The sequence below is a fragment of the Episyrphus balteatus genome, chromosome 2 (genome assembly GCF_945859705.1).
Source record: "Episyrphus balteatus chromosome 2, idEpiBalt1.1, whole genome shotgun sequence".
Classification (NCBI taxonomy): Eukaryota; Metazoa; Arthropoda; class Insecta; order Diptera; family Syrphidae; genus Episyrphus; species Episyrphus balteatus.
This window is the reverse complement of record NC_079135.1, coordinates 124,942,602-124,966,328: the sequence shown is the minus strand read 5'-3', so window position 1 is coordinate 124,966,328 and position 23,727 is coordinate 124,942,602. Positions and strand designations below refer to the sequence as shown.

The 23,727-nt window shown below is 30.1% G+C and overlaps 1 protein-coding gene across 2 annotated transcripts in view; it reads right to left on the bottom strand.

Annotated features, from left to right (window-relative positions):
• LOC129912724 (uncharacterized) overlaps positions 1-23,727 on the bottom strand; it is a 63,102-nt gene that overhangs the window by 22,290 nt on the left and 17,085 nt on the right. The window contains exons 1-2 of one of the 2 annotated variants that reach the window (XM_055991096.1): positions 13,085-13,168; positions 3,225-3,317 (exon numbers count right to left, since the gene is read on the bottom strand). In XM_055991096.1, the coding sequence (XP_055847071.1) occupies positions 3,225-3,317; positions 13,085-13,162 (171 nt within the window). In that variant the 5' untranslated portion in view covers positions 13,163-13,168. Of the gene's footprint in view, positions 1-3,224; positions 3,318-13,084; positions 13,169-23,727 lie in introns of those variants that run through there. The other variant, XM_055991095.1, reaches the window with a different exon arrangement.

The following is a 23,727-nucleotide window of genomic DNA, read 5'->3' as shown; positions in this document are numbered from 1 at the left end:
CTGTAATGGAATTGCGGGGGTGATTTAGAATTTGTAATTAAATTCCAAATTTTATGATCCTTTTAATGAAAATTACGTCTATTTCTAACCTTTTTCGTGGGAATGAAAGTGAATTACATTTCACTGAGCTCTATGGAAAAGTCAATTATAAAACTGAGAAAATGCATAATTTAAGATAATCATCATGAAGGTCGCAGTTGGTTATCATGACCTTTCGCTATTTAACAAGTTCCATAACCAAAAGGTTTACTACTACAAGCCTCCAGGTAATGCACGTCATTTTTTTTTATGTGAATAAATAATTAAGTCGGAGAGGTTAATGGGTCTTTCCACAAGAGAGATGAATACGAAAAGAAGAAGCGAAAAAAATGTGAATGCGAATACCAATTATGCGACTGTAAACATACTTGTTTGTGAAACAAAACAACAACACCATCTACCATTTTTACAAGTCGTCGTCGGCTATAAGGTTATGTGTACAAATGGTAAGCACTTGAAGATGCACCATCTTGCAGTTTTTAAATGTCATAGTGTTTATTATGTTTTTTTTTTTGTAAATGTTAGGTACCTACATTGCATCAAACAAAAGAGCTGAGTAGAGAACTCGATTTTACTACATGGGTACAATTTTATATGATTTTCTTTACCATGATTGAGAAGATTTGTGGGAATTTTTGTTTCTTATTTTTAAGGACGAAAGTATATTTTAAGGTGTGAAGAATTGTCAGGTAACTGAATTTTCTTTTTGAAACACATGTCGATTGGAAGATTTTCTTGTAGAATTGAGTTCTCACGTTTGAAAAATCTTCGTTCATGATGGACATGTGTGCTTTAATTGGCGGGGGATTTTTTTTTATTTGTTTTTATCAGTTGCAATTTAGTATTGAAATGAATATTGGAAAAAAACACGTAGCGAGGTTGAGGAAAAATCGGGAATTATGATATTCCTTGAACTTGTTTGTTTGTAAAAGGTGGGTGATTTTGAAATGATTGTTATTTAGTCAGGGTTTTTTGATTTTGGTTAACATATGGGGAAGTCAATATTTGACACAAAACTTATTGTATTGATTCTTTGAACTTGCAATTTTGAATGGTTTGGAGATTTTTGGGAATTTAGGAATTTATTTTTTTTTTTTTTTTATTTTTTTTTTTTTTTTACTTTTTTTTACTTTTTGAAGACAATTTAGTAGGTGTTTTGTTGTAAAAGAAAAAATCTGGCTGACATGTGTTCTTAGTTTGAAACTCTACCCATCTGGAGGTTATAAATTTACATGGTAGCGAAAGGTGGATTCGAATTAGACAAAAGAAATTTAGAAATTTTCACGTAGCAATTAGTTTAAGACGAACATATAAATGAAGGTTCTAGAAATGTATTCTTTTTGCAACGAAAAATGGGGAAGAACCTGAGATAAGAAATTTATTTATTTATTTATCTGACTTAATTCAAGCGAAACAAGAAACAAGCGAAAAAGACTTTGTAAGGATACATAGTTTTTTTTTCTTCTAAATGGGATTTTTAAAATTAAATCAATCAACGGAAGACTTCATACTTTGTTTTCAGGTAAGAAGCATTGCGGTGAACCTTAAAAACAAATTGGAGAAGCGACATATATGAGCCTTAATGTTTTCGAGATAGGTAAATTTATTATTTGTCTAATGTACTCTATGTGGAGTATAGAAGCTATGTTCCTTGGGACTGAGTCCTGATAAATGAAGTAAAATTCCTATAGAAAACCTGGAATTCTGGAATCCCTCCAATCTCCATATTACCCTTTTAAAATCTTTAAATCGATCTGAATGCAGTTTTTTTTAAACAGCTTCAACAATTTTCTAACAAGTCCCGTTTTTTTAAATTTAAATAAAAAATTACTAGTAGTGTGATGTCACGGGTGAGACAGATAAGAAAATAGTTTCAAAACACGGAATCCTTAAACAGAAACTCTTCCATTTCTTGTTTATATTTTGTCTTCTTGGCTTCTGATATAAAACGGTCTTAGCAAGTTACAAACAATTTCAAATGTCACGGGTGTGAAAATGTTCGTTAAGCGAGCGAATTTGTTAGGAAGAAAACCATCTTAAGGTCAGAATATTGAATATTTAAATCTTCTTTACTAGGAATTAAAAGAGATTGGGATTCTTGAAAAACTTATTCACTTGTTGTCAAATATAACGCTGTTTTCATTAACTTTATCTTCTGCTAATCAATTCGTTTGACCTCATCTTTAGACAACTATTCTATAGGAAACTTTGTCTAGTTAACAGGTTGGGGTTGTTCTTATGATAACACTTCAAGACCCAAAACTGATAGCTTTAAGGAGATATAAATTAAAAATCATCAGATAATTATGATGTGCCTTAGAAAAATCTGAATAAACAAGCATTGCTTAATGGCAGCTTTCCACTACTTTAGAATTGAAGTTAAGTAAATGGGAGCGTATACTTCAGGATGAGGAACCAAAACGGACTTGAAAGTGTATTAAATCTCCTGATAAATGCTTTTCTGCATATTACTTATAATGTTCTGTGTCCCATAAGATTTATTAAAGCATTCTGAAAGCAGTTTTCCCACCCGTGACAGTCAGGGGGCATCTTCTTATACAAAGAAATAAAAAACAAGTCACTTAGTTTTTCACAGCAAAATGTCAAAGTTTTAGACATTTCCTCTTTTTTTTTAAATATTTGTCATCGGTGTCAGTAGAAAAATCATGTGCTTTTATATCATTGACATTGATACTCTGACTTTTATTTAAATGCAATTCCTGATACAACAAGCAAAATGTGATATTATTCCGCATAGACCATTGGATTATATCTGTTACGGTGTTAATTATTCTTGTCATGAATACAATAATGTAAAATGGCGGATGGTATTTGATATTATAAATGATTGTAAATTAAACATGAGTTCCAAATAACATGAAACGCTCCTTTCATTATACTCAATCTCTCATTGGTTCCACTTACAATATTAAAACAACTTTTAGGCGTTTCTTCAATTCTTCAAACAATTTTCTTCATAAAGACCATTTTCTTGTGGATTGAACTTACAATCCACATTCCACATACTGCATTTAACAACAAACTCCTTAAATACATCTTTAAATTTATTGTGAGTGACGATTTTTCTTCAATGATTCTAAATTCCATTGCATACTTTTTGGCAGCAATTTAGAATCCACGTTAATAATAAGAAAATCAGTATAGAAAAATTAAGTTCCACTTACCTTCAAAGCACAAAATATACAATCTTGCCCACTGCATACATGTTGATTTAATTGTCTGAATGATCTTCTAAAAGCATCCAAATGCCATAGAACCTATAACGATACAAAAATACACACACATTAACAAAAAGTTAAAGAGAAATCCATCTGAATATACAAATAAAATATTTTAAACTGTATAAGCGTTAAAGTAAAAGAAACCAGATAGCTGCTATACATGACTACGCCTTAGTTTTCAGGAGAGTTTTGAGTAGAATTGTTAAAACAGAATAACCTGTTTTTTTGAAGCCAAGATTATATCCAAGGTGTGTATAAAAGTATCTAAAGAAAAAGCTACAGACTGTACTGCTATGGAAGTTGGAGTACAAATTGTGTTTCGGTTCCAAATTCAAAATGGAATCTTGTCTTTGGTTGGAGTTGGGGATTATTGTGCAGATTGGGGAAACGTAGGTAATTTTATCTCGTAAAGGCAATTTCCTCTCATTGTCGTTGTTGTTGCTGTCGTGGGTATAATTCTTTTCTACCAGTCTTGTGTGCTAAAAAATCCCACTTCATATTCCCCCCAAATGTTGTTTATTCACTTCCTTTCTATATTTTTACTCGTATTTCTTTTTCTTATGTTACTTTGGTTTGTAGTGTTGAAGGTATATAAGATGAAGACAAGGCTTATGTACACATTGTGTGTTCGGGTCAAACAAGCTCCACACAGAGTTTTGTCGATTTCAGAGACTCGAAGCTGGATGGATAGTTGGTAGGTAAGGTAGAATGGTTTTGGCGTTAGATTTAAAATTTTTGTATCTTTATTTTTTTTCTTCTTACCTGGTCTCCAAAGATTGTTCGTATAACTTTGGGTTTTTTGTTTTTTTTTTTTTTTTTTTTTGTAATCTTGTGTGTTATGTGTAAGCTAGATTTGAAAGTTTTCTTATAGACATATAGAGATATAGGAAGGTTAGGTAGGCACATTGTGAATAGGGTTTTTTTTGGTTGAAGTTTTATTTTCATGTGTACCTACTTTGGAGCTCTCTTGGAGCTGTGTCTCATAAAGAAATAAACAGAAACAGACTCTTTGTGTTATTTTTGTTGTATTAAAAAGGGAGATTGGTGCATGAAACTAGATAAAAAAAACTAACCATGTTGCCAGTTTTCAAATAGAAATAGATAATTGCAAATGTGTGAAACAAAAGAACTGAGGTACAAACTCGATTTTAGATTTTTTGTGTCTTTTTTTGTGGATTTATTTTACCAAACGCAAGTTTGATCTGATTTATTTTAATGAAAGGTATACTTTTAATTGTCTTAAGTCAATGCATCAATCTTAATGAGTTCATTAAGATTTTAAAAGAAGTAGAATTTGAAAATTTCCTAAGAATTCACATTTCGATTTGAGACCACATTCGCAAGAAAAAAATCTTTTTTCATTCTATTCACGTACATAAACTAGTTCAGATAAAACATGCAAGCTTGACCAATTGACCATGTACATAAGAAAAGTAAAAAAAATAGTAGAAAATAAAATTTGTATGTCTTTATTTTTGTCACTGCTTTTTTTTGGTGATGGTTCAAAGTGTCACAAAAAAATGTTTGTGTGAAGAAATTATTTAAATCCATACTGGACAACATGTTATTTTATGCTTCAAAGTTACATAAAAACAAATAAAAAATTATTATAAAGCAAAGAAAACTGAAAAAAAAACTTGACCACACTTTTTTCTTAGGAAGTAAAAAAAAAAGATGTACATAAACTATATGAGTCAGGTGCGGTTAGGGGCAAGTTCATCGTTTAAAGACACAAATTGATGAAAAATATCATCTTACTTTCTGATGGTCTGTGGGCCATGTGCCAAACGAATGAAATTAAAAACCCTATGCGTGTGCGAAGACGTATTAGATTGTTATGACCGACCATCTGGGAGAGAGATAAATCGAATTAAAAAAAGAAGAAACCTTTCACCTATTTCAATCTTTCATCGAATAAAAAGAGGCTTTTTTTTCCTTTTTGTCTTCTGTTGGTAATTTAATACAAAGCTGGTATTAGATTTTATCTGATAAAAGATATGCACTAAATAAGTCTTGACGGATTGTGAATGAGTAAAATTTTATAAATGGGAGATTTCAGAGTGAAAGACTTTCCATAGGTTTTTCATTTAAAAGAAATTCAAACTCAGACGTTTTTAACCCATTTTTGAGTCTTACTAGTGCTTAAATGTGGTAATTTGTTCTTAAGAAAAAAACCGAAAACATTTTCATTAACTTTTTATCCTTCAAAACCACTGCACTAGATCACGTGCTAATCCAAAATGATATGTGCTTATAAGCATTAAATTCTATGTCAAACATGACAACAATCAAAGAACCAAATACGATTTTTAATTCATTCAAATATTTGCATAAGAAATTAAAAAAAAAAAACTCAAAAATAGACAAGAAACGAAAAAAAGGAAATGAAATGGTCAAATAAAATTCATCAAACATTCACCGACAATATAATAAAAATTATAAAAAAAAAACACTATCTTCGCTGTAGACCTGATATGTAGGATGTTTTATTATTATTTTTAACGTGTGCGTGATGTGATACCTACACTATTTGACATGTGTACATGTTACACACAGGAAAACAACGTGTGTCACTCACGCACTCTATGGCCATTCATAGATAGAAATGTCGCCTATCTGCCGATTGTTTTTTTTTTCTGAAAGTTAAACAAAAAGAGACAAAAAAATGATCACCGGAAGGTAAATGACCATCATTCAACATTATTTGATAGTAAAAAGAAATTGATGACTTTCAAAAAATTGGTATTTAATTTTTGTTTGATGAGATTATTTGGCAATTTTTTACTACGATAGTTAATTTTTTTTGAATAATTAACTTAAAAAAGTTATCCTAATGTGGGAGTTCCCTTAAGTAGATGCAAAGCGCCATAATTATTACTATAATGATTTCGGATGTATAAGGCCCACGGTTTTTTAAGCCTGTGCGCTATATGGAAATGTTTACATTTCCTTTATTGGTAATTTTGATTTAAAAATAAGGGAAACTCTTTAAGAAGAGATAAGAAACTATTAAATAGAGTTAGTGGGAGTAATATTTGAAATAAGTTGGCTTTTTGGAAGCTAACCCTATGATAAGTGTAGGTATTTAAAAAAAAATAAAAAATTCATTCATTAAATGATATAATAATTTAAAGCTTTTAAATAAATTGAGAGTATTGGTCACTAAATAAGATTAAGATTTTGGAGGCGTTTATTAGGATGAGAGCTTGGAGTAACGCCGCTCATTATACAGGGTGTCCCAAAAGTAATGGATCAAACGAAATATGGGGATAGGCCTCCTTAAGGGCTCTCAGAATTTGGTAACTTGTTCATCCCAAATCCTTACGGTTTTCGATTTAATGCAATTCTTGTGAAATTTCGAAAAATCCCTACTTGGCAACAGTATTTTGCTTCCTGCTCCCATTATTGATTTTTGTTTTCTAAAATTCTTTTACAAAAACATTGCCAAATAATAAGGAACAATTAATTAATCAAAATATTTTTTATTCCATACGCCATTTCGCTGCAAATTAACTAACAGTTTCAAGTTTGATAAAAAATCAATTTTTAACTTTTATTTGAGAGCAACACGGCGACAAAAATTTCTACGGTGTGAGAATGGTTTATTATTTTAAAAAGTTGCCCTGCTATTGTAGTTTTCAAAAATGTATAAAAGTTTCTAAAGTTGCAGTTAGATCAGAAAATATTACAATTTGAATTCAACAAAACAGGGTTTTTCAGAACAAAAAACAACCAAAAATAAATACATTTCTCGAACTGTTATTTGTTTATTTTTCTTTGAACAAAAGCGTCTATTTTTGTTTGTATTTTTGCTGTGAAAAACCCTGTTTTGTTGAATTCAAATTGTAATATTTTCTGATCTAACTGCAACTTTGGAAACTTTTATACATTTTTGAAAACTACAATAGCAGGGCAACTTTTTAAAATAATAAACCATTCTCACACCGTAGAAATTTTTGTCGCCGTGTTGCTCTCAAATAAAAGTTAAAAATTGATTTTTTATCAAACTTGAAACTGTTAGTTAATTTGCAGCGAAATGGCGTATGGAATAAAAAATATTTTGATTAATTAATTGTTCCTTATTATTTGGCAATGTTTTTGTAAAAGAATTTTAGAAAACAAAAATCAATAATGGGCGCAGGAAGCAAAATACTGTTGCCAAGTAGGGATTTTTCGAAATTTCACAAGAATTGCATTAAATCGAAAACCGTAAGGATTTGGGATGAACAAGTTACCAAATTCTGAGAGCCCTTAAGATCCCCTATCAGTATACTTCGTTTGATCCATTACTTACGGGACACCCTGTATTTTGGTTTAACTTGCGTTACATATGACTCATATTGAATTTCGTTTCTATTTAAGCTGACTGCTGGTTGTGGGCGGTATTATGGGCGGAATATTCAAAAAGTCGGGTTTATTTTACTTACCTAAGGTTTTTTTTGTAATGATTTAAAAAAGCATCGTCGTTAGTGTTGATCGAAATGAGTTTCTAACAAAAATGTGAATGTTACTGACCCCCGAAATCTAACCGAATCGACACTCTATCAGACTGCATTGGCTTTTCATTCATGCCATGAAGTTTTATTTACATAATGTTTTTTTAAAACAGACGTAAATTAAAAAGGTTTTTAAATTCAATTTGACGTTCAATTCTAACTTATAACTTACAATCGGCCCTTTATTTCATACACAAATTAATTTTAAGAAATAAAGAATAAATTAATTATGCGTAAAAAATTACGCGCTGGAACTGTATGAGTCTCAATAAAATTAATTAAAAGACAAACTTCTTATACTCATACAAGAATATTATTTATTAATAATGAACGTTTTCAAGAATTACAATTCTCATCTTCAGATTTGCTAATAATCTGAAGATGAGAATTGTAATTCTTGAAAACGTTCATTATTAATAAATAATATTCTTGTATGAGTATAAGAAGTTTGTCTTTTAATTAATTTTAAATAAAGAATAGTTAGCAATGCTTCCCAATGAGCTTTCTACGTAGAAATTATACCAAATAACTGCTAAGATTTTAAGATTCTTGCATGAAACTAAATAAAAACTAACAAAAACTAATCATGTAGACGGTTTTCAAATGAAATATATAATTGGTAATGTTTGAAACAAAAGAGCTGAGGTCTAAACTCGATTTTAGGTTTTTTTTTTGGCTTTTTTTGGGGATTTATTTGTCTTTGTAGTCTTTGTCTTTATAGTCTTAAGCCAATGCAAAAATCTTAATGAGTTTGTTTAGTTAAGATGGAGAATAAGTAGAATTTGATATATGTAATGGGCCAAAATACTATTTATTGCCTAAAAAAATTTCCCTTTTTTTGAATTTCATTTTTCTTGAAGAAAAAGTACAAATTAGTAGAAAACTACACTGAGTTATAAAATTAACATTATTTACTTTTACAAGTTTGAAACCCAAATTTGGATCGAATTGTTTAAAAATCACGGCAACATTGTGATTTATCTTGGTAACGCTGTGGTATTTAAAGTTTTAAAGTTGATATTTGGTAATAAACTATTAAGAATATTTAATTAAGAATTATTAATTTTTCTGTGATTTAACTTCATAGGAGACTTAAGTTGTTCCTATAGTTTCAAATAGGAGGAATATCAGAGAGCTTTATTATATGATTTTACAAATAAAACTGAAATTTGCAGTAAGGTAACGCAGTTGTTTGGTTTTGATCACTTTCTGTTTAAACTGTCATAAATATAGAAATATCATTCCAAACATATCGGTGCAAATGTTATTTTATAATAAATTTAACTATAACCATTCTATGTCAACTAAATAATATGAAAATATATTTATAAAAATGTACCTAAATATTTTTTTTTTTTTCAAAATTCACTGTCCAAAAGGACAACTTTTTAGGCACTAAATAGTATTTTGGCCGTAATAACAAAACTTCCAGTTACTAGTTACGTTAAGAAAACCTAAGAATTTCTTTACTTTTCGCTTATGAATTCCAACTGAGGAAATTTTGAAGTAAATGCTTTAGCAAAGGCTCAGAAAATTCATCTTGGTCTTGTGCTTGAGAAAAAATTTTACTTGAGTAACGACTCTGAATTTCGCTCTAATTATAAGGAGATTAAGAGCGGAATTCATAGTCGTTACTCAAGTTAAGATTTTTCTCAACTTGAGCATTGACTTGAGAAAATATTTTTCTCAATCAAACTCACAAAGAAATTTGACTAATTTACGTAAACTCTCATCTAAAAATGTATTTTTTTAATGATTCGGTATCGATTTGATTTTGTGTTTGACGCGATTTAACGATATTTAACATTAAAGGAAAAAAATGATAGCGAATAATTAAAAAAATATTTATTTTAGATGACAGTTTAATCAAATCAGTCAAATTTCATTGTGAGTTTGATTGAGAAAAATATTTTCTCAAGTCAATGCTCAAGTTGAGAAAAATCTTAACTTGAGTAACGACTATGAATTTCGCCCTTAGTAAATAAATAAAACCATTTTTTTAAATGAAAATCACTAGAACTTTTTACCTTGGTTTAAGTTTGAAGCAATTCTGATTAAAATTGGTTTGAACCTTATTTGTTCTGGGTTTTCGCAAGTTACCCTTACCCTATTATTTTTTGTTGTTGATATTTTAAAATAAATATGGCCCTATCACTTTTACAATGCAAATCGCCAAGCAATCAAATAAATATAATATGCTTTAGATTCTTAAGTGACAACTATATGCAAGCCCTCCATTATGTACTTAATAGGTTCGGCGAGTGTGAAATTCGAGTCTAGAGTGCTCTTTCTGTTTGGAAATAAAACATTTCAAAGACTGTCTTAACTATTTTAATGTTTAGGAATTAACTAAGTTCCTTAACCTCATGGAATGAAAATTTACGAATTCAACAGTTAAAAGTAAACAAATTGTTACATGTATAATCTTCATCTCAAATAAAATAATAATTACCAAAAGGCTCACGCTTTCAAACCACAACAAACAATTAAAAAACAACATAACTTAACCAACTCCTGGATGCGTGAAAGTTTTCCCAACTCATAAATATCATTGCAATAGGTATAAGAAAATATAACCGCAAAGAAAAAATTTCCCTCCGCTTTTTGACCAATTCATTCAAAAATCAATAAATAAAATTAACACTGCATCGCAATAATAAACAAAATCCCCATACACTCTGAATGGTGCGTTATTTCTTACCATGTCTTTAGTAAATATACCAACAATACTTGACAAAATGACAATGTTCACTTTTCTTCATCACAAAATGTAAGAAGTTAGCTACAAACCTTTACTACCATACTATTTGAGCTACCTCATCATTTGGAATCTATTTAATGTAAATTATTTCATTTTTAAAATTTCAAACAGAATGAAAGACGACGAAAATCAAAAAAAAAAAAGAAAGAAAACGTGTGAGAAGAATATACTATGGTCCAATAGATACAAAAGAGTCACACATGAGCAAGTTGCACATGTAAGCCATTTGTTGTCTGGGTCTGGGAACTTCCTACGGAAACAACTTTACTTTACGACAACGAAATAATCATGATGACGACGATGATGTAGATGATGATGACGCATAATCTTGTTGAAAAGGGTTACACACTATAGTTACATGTAATGAGACCTCCAAATGTGTGTCTTTTCTTTATATTTTTTTTTGCAAAAGAAAACATTGTAATAAATTTACTTGTCTTAAGACCAAAATGATGGTCTTTAACCTAGAGTTCTGAAAACAAAAAAAAAATTAAGTAATTTTTGGTCCAATTCAGAAATTCTGATGACTATAACAGGTGATGATGGCACTCTGTTTATGTTTTTTTTTTTGCTCATCAACTTATAACCTTGTTTTGTTTTGATTTTTGAAAATCGTGAGAACTGATTTTTTTGTATAGATAAGAAAATTTTATAAATATACCTACCTACAACAACGCGATGAAGAACCCTTCTGTTTGTTTACAGGTGGTTAAGGTATAAAATCAAACAAATTTCAACTTAAGGGTTTTAATTCTGTGCAACAGATGTTTGAAACTAACGATGAGGGGTGTTAATCAAATTTTATATCGATGTGAATTGATGGATTCGTTTTTTGTAGATATTTTTTGTACCTATTCTGCCCACGAAAATATAAACTTGTTGATTCAAAAGTTTTTTAAAGGCATTCGTCTTACAAACATAAAAAATCAAAAATCTGTATGGGCACGAAGATTTCCAGGAGGTTAATTTTAAAGTAAAGATTTTATACAATTACTAGAATAGGTGCTACATATTTTCATCATTTGTATCAAAGATCACTTCTATAAGATTAAAAGTTTCCAAGACATTGCTTTATCGAAAAATGTGTTTGGGACCCTTAAAACGGATTTTTATTTTTTTAATATGACTTTATTTAAAACGTTTCGTGAGAAGTGGCATTTGGCAAATAGTATGTTTCGTCAAACAAAACTTTGACAGTGGAGGGAGTCTATTTCTAGACCGTCTTTAAGCTCCCCTATCAACGGTTGACCCTAGGAGGGGTAAGCGACATTGAACTTCTAAAACTTGATGTCCAAAAAATAAATGATAAATCATTTCTTAAGACATTAAGACTTCCAAAATTTAAATGATAAAATGTTTGCCAATACCCTAAAACATCAAATCAATTTCCTCGGAACTAAGAAAATAAGACCGAACACAAGAAGATACATTTTTGGTTAAGACCCTAAAACTTCTAATCGCTTTTCTCGGAATTGTCAAGCCTTGTCCGAAAATAAAATGATATTTGTTAAGTTAAGAAGTTGAAACTAATTTATCAAGACCTAAAAACTTCAAATCAGTCTAAAAATTAAATGATAAAATATTTGACAAGACCCCAAATCTTCAAATTGATTATTCCTCAGAATTTTTGAAACTTATCCAAAAATTAAAATATAAACATTTGCCAAGACCCTAAAACTTTAAATCGATTTCCTCGCAATTGAGCAACTTGGTCCGAAAATTAAATCAAAACATATGTATTGATCAAGACCCTAAAACTTCAAACCGATTTTTGCGGAATTGTGGAACCTAGTCCAAAAATTAATTGATAAAATATAATGTCGAGACCCTAAAGTTTTAAATTGTTTTAAACTTTTCTGAAAAATTTGAATCTCAACTATTTGACATCACTTGTCTAGTTACTAGACTGCTTTAATTAATCACAGACGATGCTAAAGTCCAAAAGTCTAGGTTTAGTTTATCTAACCTTACCTAAAACTCGAGTTGCAACAGTCAAAATCATGGTTTTGTTGTAAACTGAGCGAAATAGATGCATCAAACGTGCCTATTTAAAGGATTAGAAATAACAAGAAACGACAATCCTTATAATCCTTAATATAATCCGCCGAAGGTTTTTCGTTTTAAAAGTCACCCATCATGCGGAAGACAACATCAGATAGACCCTTTTATTCTGCAAAACTACAACTTTCCAAAGAAAAACAATGCAAGTGAAGTGAAAAAAACCTGCCACCTGAATCATTAATTTATTATTATTTTCTCGTAAGCCAGCATGCATGCCTCACCTTAAAATAACAGTATAAAAATCTGTACTAAGCGCATTAGACAGAGGCCTTTTTTGTACGTGCCTTAATGCATTTATGCGACAAGTTGTTGTTTTTTTTTTTTATTTTCCTGGACACAAGCTACTTCTTGCAACTTATGAATTTTAAACAAAGAACAAAATTTTGGCTTTTATTGAAGCCAATAGTACCTAATTATTCTAAACAACAAAAATGGTGAAAGAGTGTAAATTTACTAAAAAAAAAAGTCACATTCAAATAACTTACCTTGCAAGTTTGAAAAAATGCTCCAACATTAGATGTGGGGAACATTTCCCCATTAACCGGTGACAATGTTGTATCCATAGTCTCTTTTTATATCTTAGTGTGGTAATCCAATTTAATTGATCAGATATATAGCGGCGACGGACGGAGGTTATATCGTGTGAAATGTCTGCGAAAATTTATTGCCAACCAATTTCGCGCATGATTGCAAAGCAAACTTCAACAAAGACTTGTTTAAAAAAAAAACTACACAAAAACACAAGGGGTGACAGGTGCTATAGTCAAAATAACGATGAAGAAGATACAAACTACTGATATACACCTGCTATTTTCTGCCACTGGCACACAATAAATTTTTTATTAGGAATCGTCTTCCCTTACTTTTGTATAAATATTTTTATTTATTGTTTTTTTTTTTCTTCTTCTTTTTGCATAACACTCATTCACGGTCACATTTCATCCCCTAAGGGGTTGTTGTTTTTGTTGTTTCTATAAGTTTTTATGCTATCAAATTTCAATTAGATACAATATCTAATACAAAAAAATCACCGCTAAGTTGCAAAAAAAATCAAGTTTGTTGTATACAAATTAACACAATTTGAAGGCAACATCTCAACCATTGACGTCACCATTTTGTTGCGCGCACCAATCATAGTTCATATTGAATACACATAGATGGCAGCACAAGCTACCAAAGGTTTAGTAAAGATTTTATATCTTTTAAAAGAATAATTCACTTGTTCTTATTTTTAATTTCGTTTTTAATGACAGTTCAATGTTTTTTTTGTTTTTGTTTACATTTAAAAAAGTTTTCAAATTAAATTAATGAAAATAAAAAAATGAAACAAAAAACCACCGTAAAAATCTCAACACCTCCGTCTTTCAATTGAGTCACTCTAACACTAAATTAAGACTCTCTTAGGGATTTCTTAACAGGTAACTTTCAACGTCTTTCAAGACATTTTTTCGAAGCTGGTAAAAATTTCCCTTATTGTAAATTTTTTACCTGTTTAAATGCAGGTAACACAGGTGAGAGAGTTTTCTTGATGTTAAGAAGAAAAACCCAAGAAAGAGAAACACTAAAGACTTCTCTTAAAATTCGAAATTAGTTCTTGTAGATTGTAGAGTAGTTGAAGAGGTAATTCAGTTTGGTACTATGAAAATAAAAAAAAAAACAAAACGTGTGTTTACTCAAATGGAACTAACTGACATGACACACCGATCCATGGATGGATAGACGAAAAGCGGGAAAAATTGGTGGAAGACAGTTAAGGGACAAAAATATAAAAAAGGGTTACTTGTTTTGGGTTTTTTTTTGTTATTTGAAATTCGCGTTGGATGTGTCTAGAGACTGATTAATGACTGAAGAAAGATGCACAGCGTGAAGTGACCCTAAGTGCACTTAAGACAAACTATGATTGAGGTTGAAAATAAAAAAAAAAAAAAAAAAAAAAAAATCGGATTTTCAATTCTATAAGATGGAGGTTTTATGTATTCGCCAAGTTTTGGTTAGCTTGGGAATTTATGTGAAAAAAAAACCTGGAAGCTATTGTGCAAACCATTTAATAAAAAAAATTACTTTAATTTTCATTAAAGACAAAACTGAACTATTTATTAAAATTTTTAACAAAAGATTGATCTAGAAGACTGATGTTAATCGAAGAATGTTTGAAGAATCTATCGGTCAATATTTTTAAAAAATCGTATAGGACCAAATCAGTTCAATCTAAATGAAACACATTCTAGCCATTGTGATGGAATGTCCAGAACTAACTCATTCAAGTGAAATAAAATTATCATGAATACCAATCTGTCATCAATCGAGTTCATATTTTATCTTGAGAAAGAGCTCCAGTTTTTTAAGGAATTAAATGTTAAACACATTCTTTAAAGTTGATTAATAGAACTAACATTTTTGGTGATTTAATATGTAAATCTTAAGCCTTAAGATTATCTTGAAATCTTTCTAGCATTGTTATTAGATTTCTTTTTACTAAAATGACTGGCACTTTGTTATTCAATAAAATTTGTGTGCAGTTTCAATTTGAAGTGTTAAATCGAACTCACCTTAGATAAAAAAAAATGCAATATCCGCACCATATTGGAACGTATTCAACTTTTAAAAAACAAATATTTGATACTATCCAGGATTCTTTGACAAATTGGTAATATGTTAGGTTAGGTTAGGTAAGGTTGGTAATATACTTGTGAAGCAGTATTATGAAAAATTTTAAGTTTTCAGTGACGGTTTTATTATGCTACTATTTTAAGAAATTTTACTACTTTTAAGACCGTGATATATCATTTTTGACAAAAATTATAATGAATCAATGGTTGTGCGATGAAGAAGCCTTTGGATAGTATCAGAAAAGCAGATATCATTAAAGATCAAACGAGGACTTTAGTAAGCCCTTTCATATAAAATCGCCAACTCAAGATTTGAAGATATTATTTAAAAGTTATACCATTTTTTCTAATTTTTTGTTACTCTTGATTAAGTAAAAACTGATCCGGAGTTGAATTTAAAAGACACAAAGAAAATAAACTTTCCAATAATTTCAAAATAGTTGACGGTATTTATAGATGCAGTAAAAGGATGTGAACATTCTTCTTTACTTCGACTTAATTCGTTTTTGAACATTAAAGTGATTTGAAAATAAGAATTCAATACTAAATTGATTTGCCGGATAAAAAAACATATTTTCTAACATATTTGATGATGATAAATAAAATATTCGGACAAGATTAAAATACAGATAACAAATCGTTTTTAAATTTTACTATAACGTGTCAAAAAATTGCAAAATATAAGAGCTTTACGCTTGTTTTTTGTCCATTTATATTTTTAACTTAGTTTTGAGTAAGCTTAAATTTTGTTACAAATCGTAATATATATTGATAGAATAAATCCTTGATTGACATATCCAAAACTTTGCAGTGTTTTTTTGTTTTGCAGAAAATTTCAATTAAGGAATAAGTGATCTTTAGTCATAATAAAGGCATTGTTTAAAAGGATTGGCATCAAACAATGTTTTCTTTTTGTCCAGAGTAGGATTTTTAAACACTAAATTCTTCATAAATATAATCGTTAGTACTTTCAACTTGATTTGATGTGATAAGGCAATCATTTAACTTTTGATACAAATTTATTTAGTTTTATGTTGTTAAACTGTTTGAATTGATCATGCTCTTGGATATACATACATTACATAGGTAAAAATTTTCCCTTTAAATATGCTATGAATTCTACATACCAAATGCTCTGATATACCTACATAGAATTGAATTTTTTGTTTTACTTTGTATTTATTTTTTCATCTTATGTATGTATGTACTAGCACATTATAAAAACAAAATATTCAAAACTATATGAGATTTCAGAATTTTCAGAATAAACGGCCTTTAAATTCTTAATAGTTTTACCAAACTTGATTTCAAATATATTTAAATTTTCGTTGTTTGAAATATTACCTTTATGGCAAGCAAGAAACCCGCCCGAAACTATGCAACAAACTAATTTCCATTCGATCTTTTTTTCGAGTTCGCTGCTCAGCTCTTTTGTTTTCAAAGAGAATCAATGAAAATTATTCGAAAAGGAAATATTTTCATTCTCTTTTTATCGAGTTTATTTTCGAAAGTCACAGGGAAATTTCTCTGGACAGAGAGGATTGCTAGTAGTTTTTCGAATTTAGATTTTGGTTACGTGCAGGTAAAAAAATACTTTTTCAATTCCTTTGTGTTTTTATTTTTTGTTTTGTTTTCTTTATAAGTTGGATTAAAAATACAAACAGTTCTTAGTCACGTACAAAACCCACTCCTTTTTATGTTTTTCTTATAAAGAAGAAAACCAATGCAATTAAATCCGTGCCTTAATCCATCTAAATACATGTATGTGTATAAAAAGTACTCGTATCCATGAAAAATATTCCACAAAATGGCGGATACTCCACAACTAGTTTTCTATAGAAAAAAAACATACCAGTTATCGGGGGGACACGCGGAATATTACGATGGAGCAAACCACATAAATGTGTGTGTATGTGTTTATAATGGTTCCAAGAAAAGAATGAATGTTATGCACTGAAGAAATGCGATCATCGATAATGGTAACGATAAATGGTTCAAAGAAGAAGAAGATGATGCTGTATTATGCCTGCAAGCAGCATTATTCTATTTTTGTTATTTTGTTTTGATGGTATATTTTGTTTTTTCTTTACTCCTTGAAAAAGCGGGAAAGATAACCACTATTCTGATATGGCTTATGTTATATTACAAACAATACAAAATTTTAGATTGATATAGAGCATAATGGTTAAAAACCCAACAATGCAAAAAAAGTTGAGATTTAAATCAAAAAGTTGCTTAACAACTTATATACGTGGTTTTTATTATGATTTATGTGGAAAACAATAATAAAGATCCATCCAACTAACTATGCATGTAAGTACTTTGCGAAACGCCCACATAATATTTAATGGAATTTAAATTTTTTTTTTTATCAATCTCAAATCATCGCACAGAGTGCTTAAGAGTGTATAAAGAAACCATGTTGACCCTGACATTTTAAAGCATGGAAGCATCTTCATTTTTGTTGTGATTTGAAAATCGAAGAATCTTCATTTCATAAAGAAGTTTCGCAACATTTTCGGGGGATATTCCAACAGAAATATTTTGTTTGTAAAGACACTTTTTTTTCTGCAAAGTATTTGCAGTGGTTTTTTGTACGGGTTTACAATTTAGTTAAAAGATTGTTTTGTAAGGTAACCAATTCGTATATCGTATACAGAAAGATAGAAAGAGATAGCAATACTAAGTGGCTGTAAATTAGATACTGAGAGTGCGGGAGACACTAGGAGAGCCTAACCTAACCTCAAACTATGAATTATGCACATATACTGTGTTTATTTATTTTTTTTCTTTCAAGCTCTATGAGGTTTTTTTTATTCTGGCTTTGCGGCTTTATACGAGCCTTAAGAAAAAAAGAAAAATCACAATGTTTGTGTCGATTCGATTATAAAAACTTAATTTCAAATTCATAATGCGTCTCTTTGGTCGAGTGGATCGGAATGTTTGGATCGAAGTTTATTTTTTTATTATGTTGTGTTGTGTTGTGTTGTTGTTTAATGCTAGTGTTGTACACATTTATTAATATTGTTTTGCTCACTATGAAGCTTGCGCGCGCCATATCTGTGTTTGGGGTTTTGGTTAGATAGTTTGTTGACTTGTTATTAAACATTTATGGATATTTATGTTTTACTATGTCTTGGATTGTATATATGTATTTTTTAAGAGTTAAAGTTCTCTATACCTACAATTATTATGAGTGAAATCACGATTAGAAAAAAAAAATCATAGGTTTTGTTTAACTGATAATTATAAAAGCAGTGAATGGCGAGTTTTACTTTGGAATTAATTGAATTAACCCAAATTTGTGTGTGGAGATTGGCAGTTACAGGCATTTAAATGGCAATTAAAAGGTGTTTATTTCCGTTTAAACCAATTTAAGAGATAAAAGGGCCATTTTTTTAGGTACTACGATAAGTGACTTTGTCTTAATTACAGACAAATTAAGAAATACCTTGAATGAGCTGTAAATTGAAGGTTATGATAGGGTGTTAATACAAACTTAAGCAGGTATTCACTAAGATAATTTGATTTAACCTGTCAAAACTTATTTTTTTAATTAAAAAAAACACAAGTACAGCTCTTTCAGTGAATAGACTTACCCAAAAACATAGAAAACTTTAAAAATAGCTAATTTAAATTTTCAATAATTTAAGCGTTAATAATGAAAAGGCTTTAACTTTGTTTATGAAAAAATTATAAAAATATGACTTCAATGGGTTTTCACGTATTTCTATGTTTAATATAGAACAAATTTTGAGGGATTTTTTTTTATAGTTTTGAAAGGATAATATTTGTTTATTATTTAAAATATGAAAAACTTTAAAAACTCTTGAAAAGTCCAAACTAAGTTCCAAATACTAAAAGTGATTAATTTGAGAAATCAGCTAAAGGTCATGAAATTCCAGAAACTCACAGAATACATGATCGATCGGTCAGCAGCTTTACCTAGAAATGTAGGGGAACGCTGTGGAAGTGTAGTTGTGCAGTAATCTCAAAGAAATCCAGGATGTTATCGTCAGCTCAAAATAGACATTTCTAAATGAGTAAAACTTCAGGTCCTTTTTTCTTTACACAGTTAATAGAGGAGGCTTTAATATTAAATCTCAGCAATACTGAAATGTCTTTAAAAGCTGAGCTGGCTTGAAAATGCCTTCGAAAGTATTCCATGTAAATGGTTGGAATGGAATGGAATATGGATTGGATGTGCCAAATCAGCTCAATACATCTTCGGGCGTTAAAGAAAGTTTCGAATTTAGACCGTGTTTTTGGAAGATCTTCTACAATACCTTCACGGAGTAATGATATTCAATAATACGTTTGTTCAAATGTATTGGATTCCTAATTCCGAAAATATTTAAATTCACACATGGGAGTGAAAATGGTTTTTGGGACCGGATGTGTACTCTAAATCGTTGACTTGAAAATGTATTTTTTCAAGCACTTCTTCGGGCTTCTTACTATTCGGAGATAGAGGTACCATTGATTCATCTAGGTCAGTATTCAAACTTCTTCAGTTCACGACCTCTTTTATTCGATAAACATAGGTGTGTGAAAGTAATTTTTTTCATCTCATCGAGATAAAACATTATATTGGCGTCAAAAGGTTATGGCGTACATACTTTCAAAACTTAGGTCTTCCTTAGCTTCATCATGTCCCTTTTTTTTTTTAATTAGAAGTGATAAAATTTAGTATTTTCTTACAGTGGTGGCAAAATAATTAGAAACATCCTCCTTTGTTTACAAAATGTTATTTTTTTCTCACTATAAATACAAAATATTTAACAAATTTTTAGCAAACACAAGTGATGATATAATCCTTGTAACATTTTAAGAAAAAAATTTTAGAATTTATCCAAGAAAAGAAAAATATTGCAAAAAATCTAAAATATACCTAGTCCAATTTTGTGTGGAAATATAATTAGAAACACTGAGGAAAAATTACTAAGAAATATTCTGTTTTTGATTCTTAGCATTTACATTTGCCAAACTTGGTCAATTAATTAAACGTACAATTAATAAAAAGGACTATCACCAACTAATTTCTATTAGTTGGTTAATGTGGTTGCAGTCCTCAAAAAATGCCACATGTTCCAAAAAAATAATAAAACGTCCTTAACAATATTCCTGACACACCAACCTCTTATATTTTAGAAAAAGAAGGTGCAATAAAGAGGAGATCCTTAGTAAAACATCAAGCTCTTCAAATACCTCTGTTAAAAATATTTCTAATATTTTTTATTCACATTAAGAACATACAAACATTTTGAAAAGAAAGAGCGTGTTTCTAATTATTTTTCCACCACTGTATATTTTATCGTTGTATCGCCTTTCTAAGTTCAAAAAAATGCCGTTTTTCTTTGTCTTGTATTGTTTTTTGTTTATGTTGGTGGCCGAGTTAAGGATTAACTATTAAAATAGAAATAATTCTCATCATCATTTTCATCATAGCGTATGTATTCGACAAACATGTAACTCGATCTCTTACTTTGAAGCTATTGATAAACTTTGTGATGAAATTTTCTATTCTAAAACTGTATCAAAGAGAAATCAATCCCGACAACTTTTATATTTATTTTTCAGTCTCGGTGCACCTGTGAATATATTTATATATTAATGTATTTTCTTTAAACTTGGTGCTTTCCTACTCTGATCTTTTTATTTGAAGTTTTAAATCCATCAGTAAAACCTTCGATGTAACGATGTTTCTGTGGACTTTTGGATTTTCTTCCAATATTTCAATCTAGGATTGAAGTCTCCCAATCAAAAATACCAAATATTTCCTTAATTGTTTCCAATTTAAAAACTTAAGTTCAACATAAAACTGTGAGTGGAACTCTTTAAGGTAATTTGAAAAATTATAATTCATTTGAAGAATTAAGTCTTAGTTATAAGATGTATGCTTCTTCAATTGGAAATCTGTCCATTTTTGTTTATAAAAACTAATTTCTTATAAAATCCATTAAAAACAAAAGAGCTGAACACCGAACTTGATTTTCCTTAGACCAACCCACTCCTAATTACACTATACTTGATTTTAATTTTTCTTCTGAATTAAGTATACTTTCCTAGGTTAGGAAAATTGCGCGCAAAACAACTTCTGATCCCGCCATAAAAGTTGTACTAGTTTTATTCTTAAAAAGCTTTGTATAGGTAGTCTACTAAACATACAATGTATAATACCATTTAAGGATCAAACGCAGATGTGCTCTCTAAAATGCACTCTTGATCATGATATTCCAGCCACGTTTTCTATTCATTTATTCTTGTCTCAATTTTTTTTTTTATATATATAAATTTTTATTCGTTTGTACCATCAAGTACATATCGTCGTCAAGAAAAAAGCACCTTTGTCTAGGCTATTTTTGGAGGACCTCTTCGAGACCGCAATAGCCCTGCAATTGTACATTTATACTGACAGAAATGAGGATCCCTTTGACAGCAATCTCTGTACAGATCTTGCAGCATCATCAGTCTTGAAGTTTTGTATTTTTTTTTTATGTTGCTCCCCTTGTTGGCGCGAACGCAACATCAACAACATCTTGAAGAAAAAAAAAAAATAAGAAAAAATAAAAAAACAAAACCAAAATATAGCTCTTGTATGAGGAAACCGGTCTGCAGGCGGACCAAACATGGCAACGCCATTACGTCTCAAAGATAAAAACGGTTTTAATTTTTTTTTTTCAGTCGTTTTGTTGTTGTTGTATGGTTTTGTTTGTAGCTTTACCTTTTTCTTGGTGGCTTGTCGTCTTCAATAATTGATGCTTGAGTCCAGCTGGTTGCATGTTGTTTTTCTTTATTTTTTTTTTTTTGTTATTGTTGGTGTGTTTTCATTTTCATATTTGTTGTTTGTTTGGTTTTTTTTTTTTTTGTTTCTTCTTCTCTTTTACTTTGGAGACGTACCACTTTCGAAAGACACGAGCTTAAAAAGGGTCCACCAACATTATAAAACCGCGTTTTTTTTATTTTGTATATCTTCAAGCCTCTCGTCTGATTTTAATGGATATTCCAAGCACGAGTTTTATGAACAAGGGACGTTTCAGCCAACAAAATTCGAGGCCGAAATGAGTCTTGTCGCTCTCGTTAGTCTTTCTTTAACCAGGTAAAGGCTCTCGTGAATACAACTCCGGCCATGGTCTTTTTTTTTTTTTTTGTTGATTTTATGCTCAAGACTGAAGTTCATTGTGCTTGTGCAGAGAAGAGCTGATTAGCAGAAGATTGCAACAACAGCAGCAGCACTAGCATCGGTGCTGATGATGCAGCACGAGCTCAGCACACTGATTTTCTGGTTTTTCCAAAAGGATACTCTAGAGAGGACAGGCTTCTTTTGTTTTTTTTTTTTGTTTTAGTTTTTAGTACTCCTTCTCCTTTCACCCCCTCTCGTGTCGAGTTGTTCGTCTCGTTTATGCTGTAGAGACTTAATGAGTTTATTTACACAGCACGTACCAATTGTCGCCATGGCTGCTGCCGCCACTGCCAACCATTACAACTTTTGTGTTGCCAGTTGATGGAGACCGATTGTTTCTAGTTCTTCTAGCTGTGGGCTGATAAATGTATATTGTGTGGTAGTAGATTACAGCAGGACCTTAAAAACATTGTCAATGACCGGATTATGGATACACACGGGCCAAGCGTAAGTTAGAAGCTTCATTCGAAGAAACACACATTTACTATTGGAAAGGTTTATTGGAGGCGACACGAACAACCAATTGGTTATAATCCAATGCAACACTGATGGAAAATAGCCATTTGAAATCATTAGCTCCTCAGGTGTCTATTGGAGAATGATGCTCATACATAAGCTACTGATGATGCAGCACAAGATCATCATCAAGAATTGGTATATATGAATTTATTAGTTTTTTATGTGTCTTGTAGGCTTTGGTTGCTTTGTTAGAAAGGAGTTTTGTTATTTTTTTTTCTAACAAGTGTGGGTTGGCTTATGAAGAAATGAAAAGAGAATGTTCTCGGCGTGGTGCTTCTATTCTTTTTCTTTTATCAAGTTTTTTTTTTTATATTTGTCTTTGAATTTTTAATTGATTTGAAAGAAAGTACAACCTGCTGGTTGGAGAGAGAATTTTTATTGGAAAAGTTTTGTTTTGTGTTTTTTTTTCTTTTTTTTTAATAGGTCAAAGCATCTTGATTTAGTCATTATGGAAATTTTAAAAGAATTGAAGAGTGTGAGCTTTTATTAAGGAAATAAGTTAACAACGACAGCCACAAACAATTATAACACATAGGTTTTCAGATGATCTGAAAATTATAGACTTGTATAGTTTAGGTTAGAGGAAATCTATAAAATTCATTTTGATCTCAATAAATTCATTGAATTTCAAAATGGTAATGGAAACTTGGTGACATGGTTGGATTACGTTCAAATTTACATTTTAATCAATCCAATTGATTAGGAGGATCAAATTAATATTAAATGAAAATATCATATTTCATAAAATGAAAACACATAAAATTGATCTACAAATAATAAAAAAGGCTCTAATTACAACTCTATTACGCATAGGTTT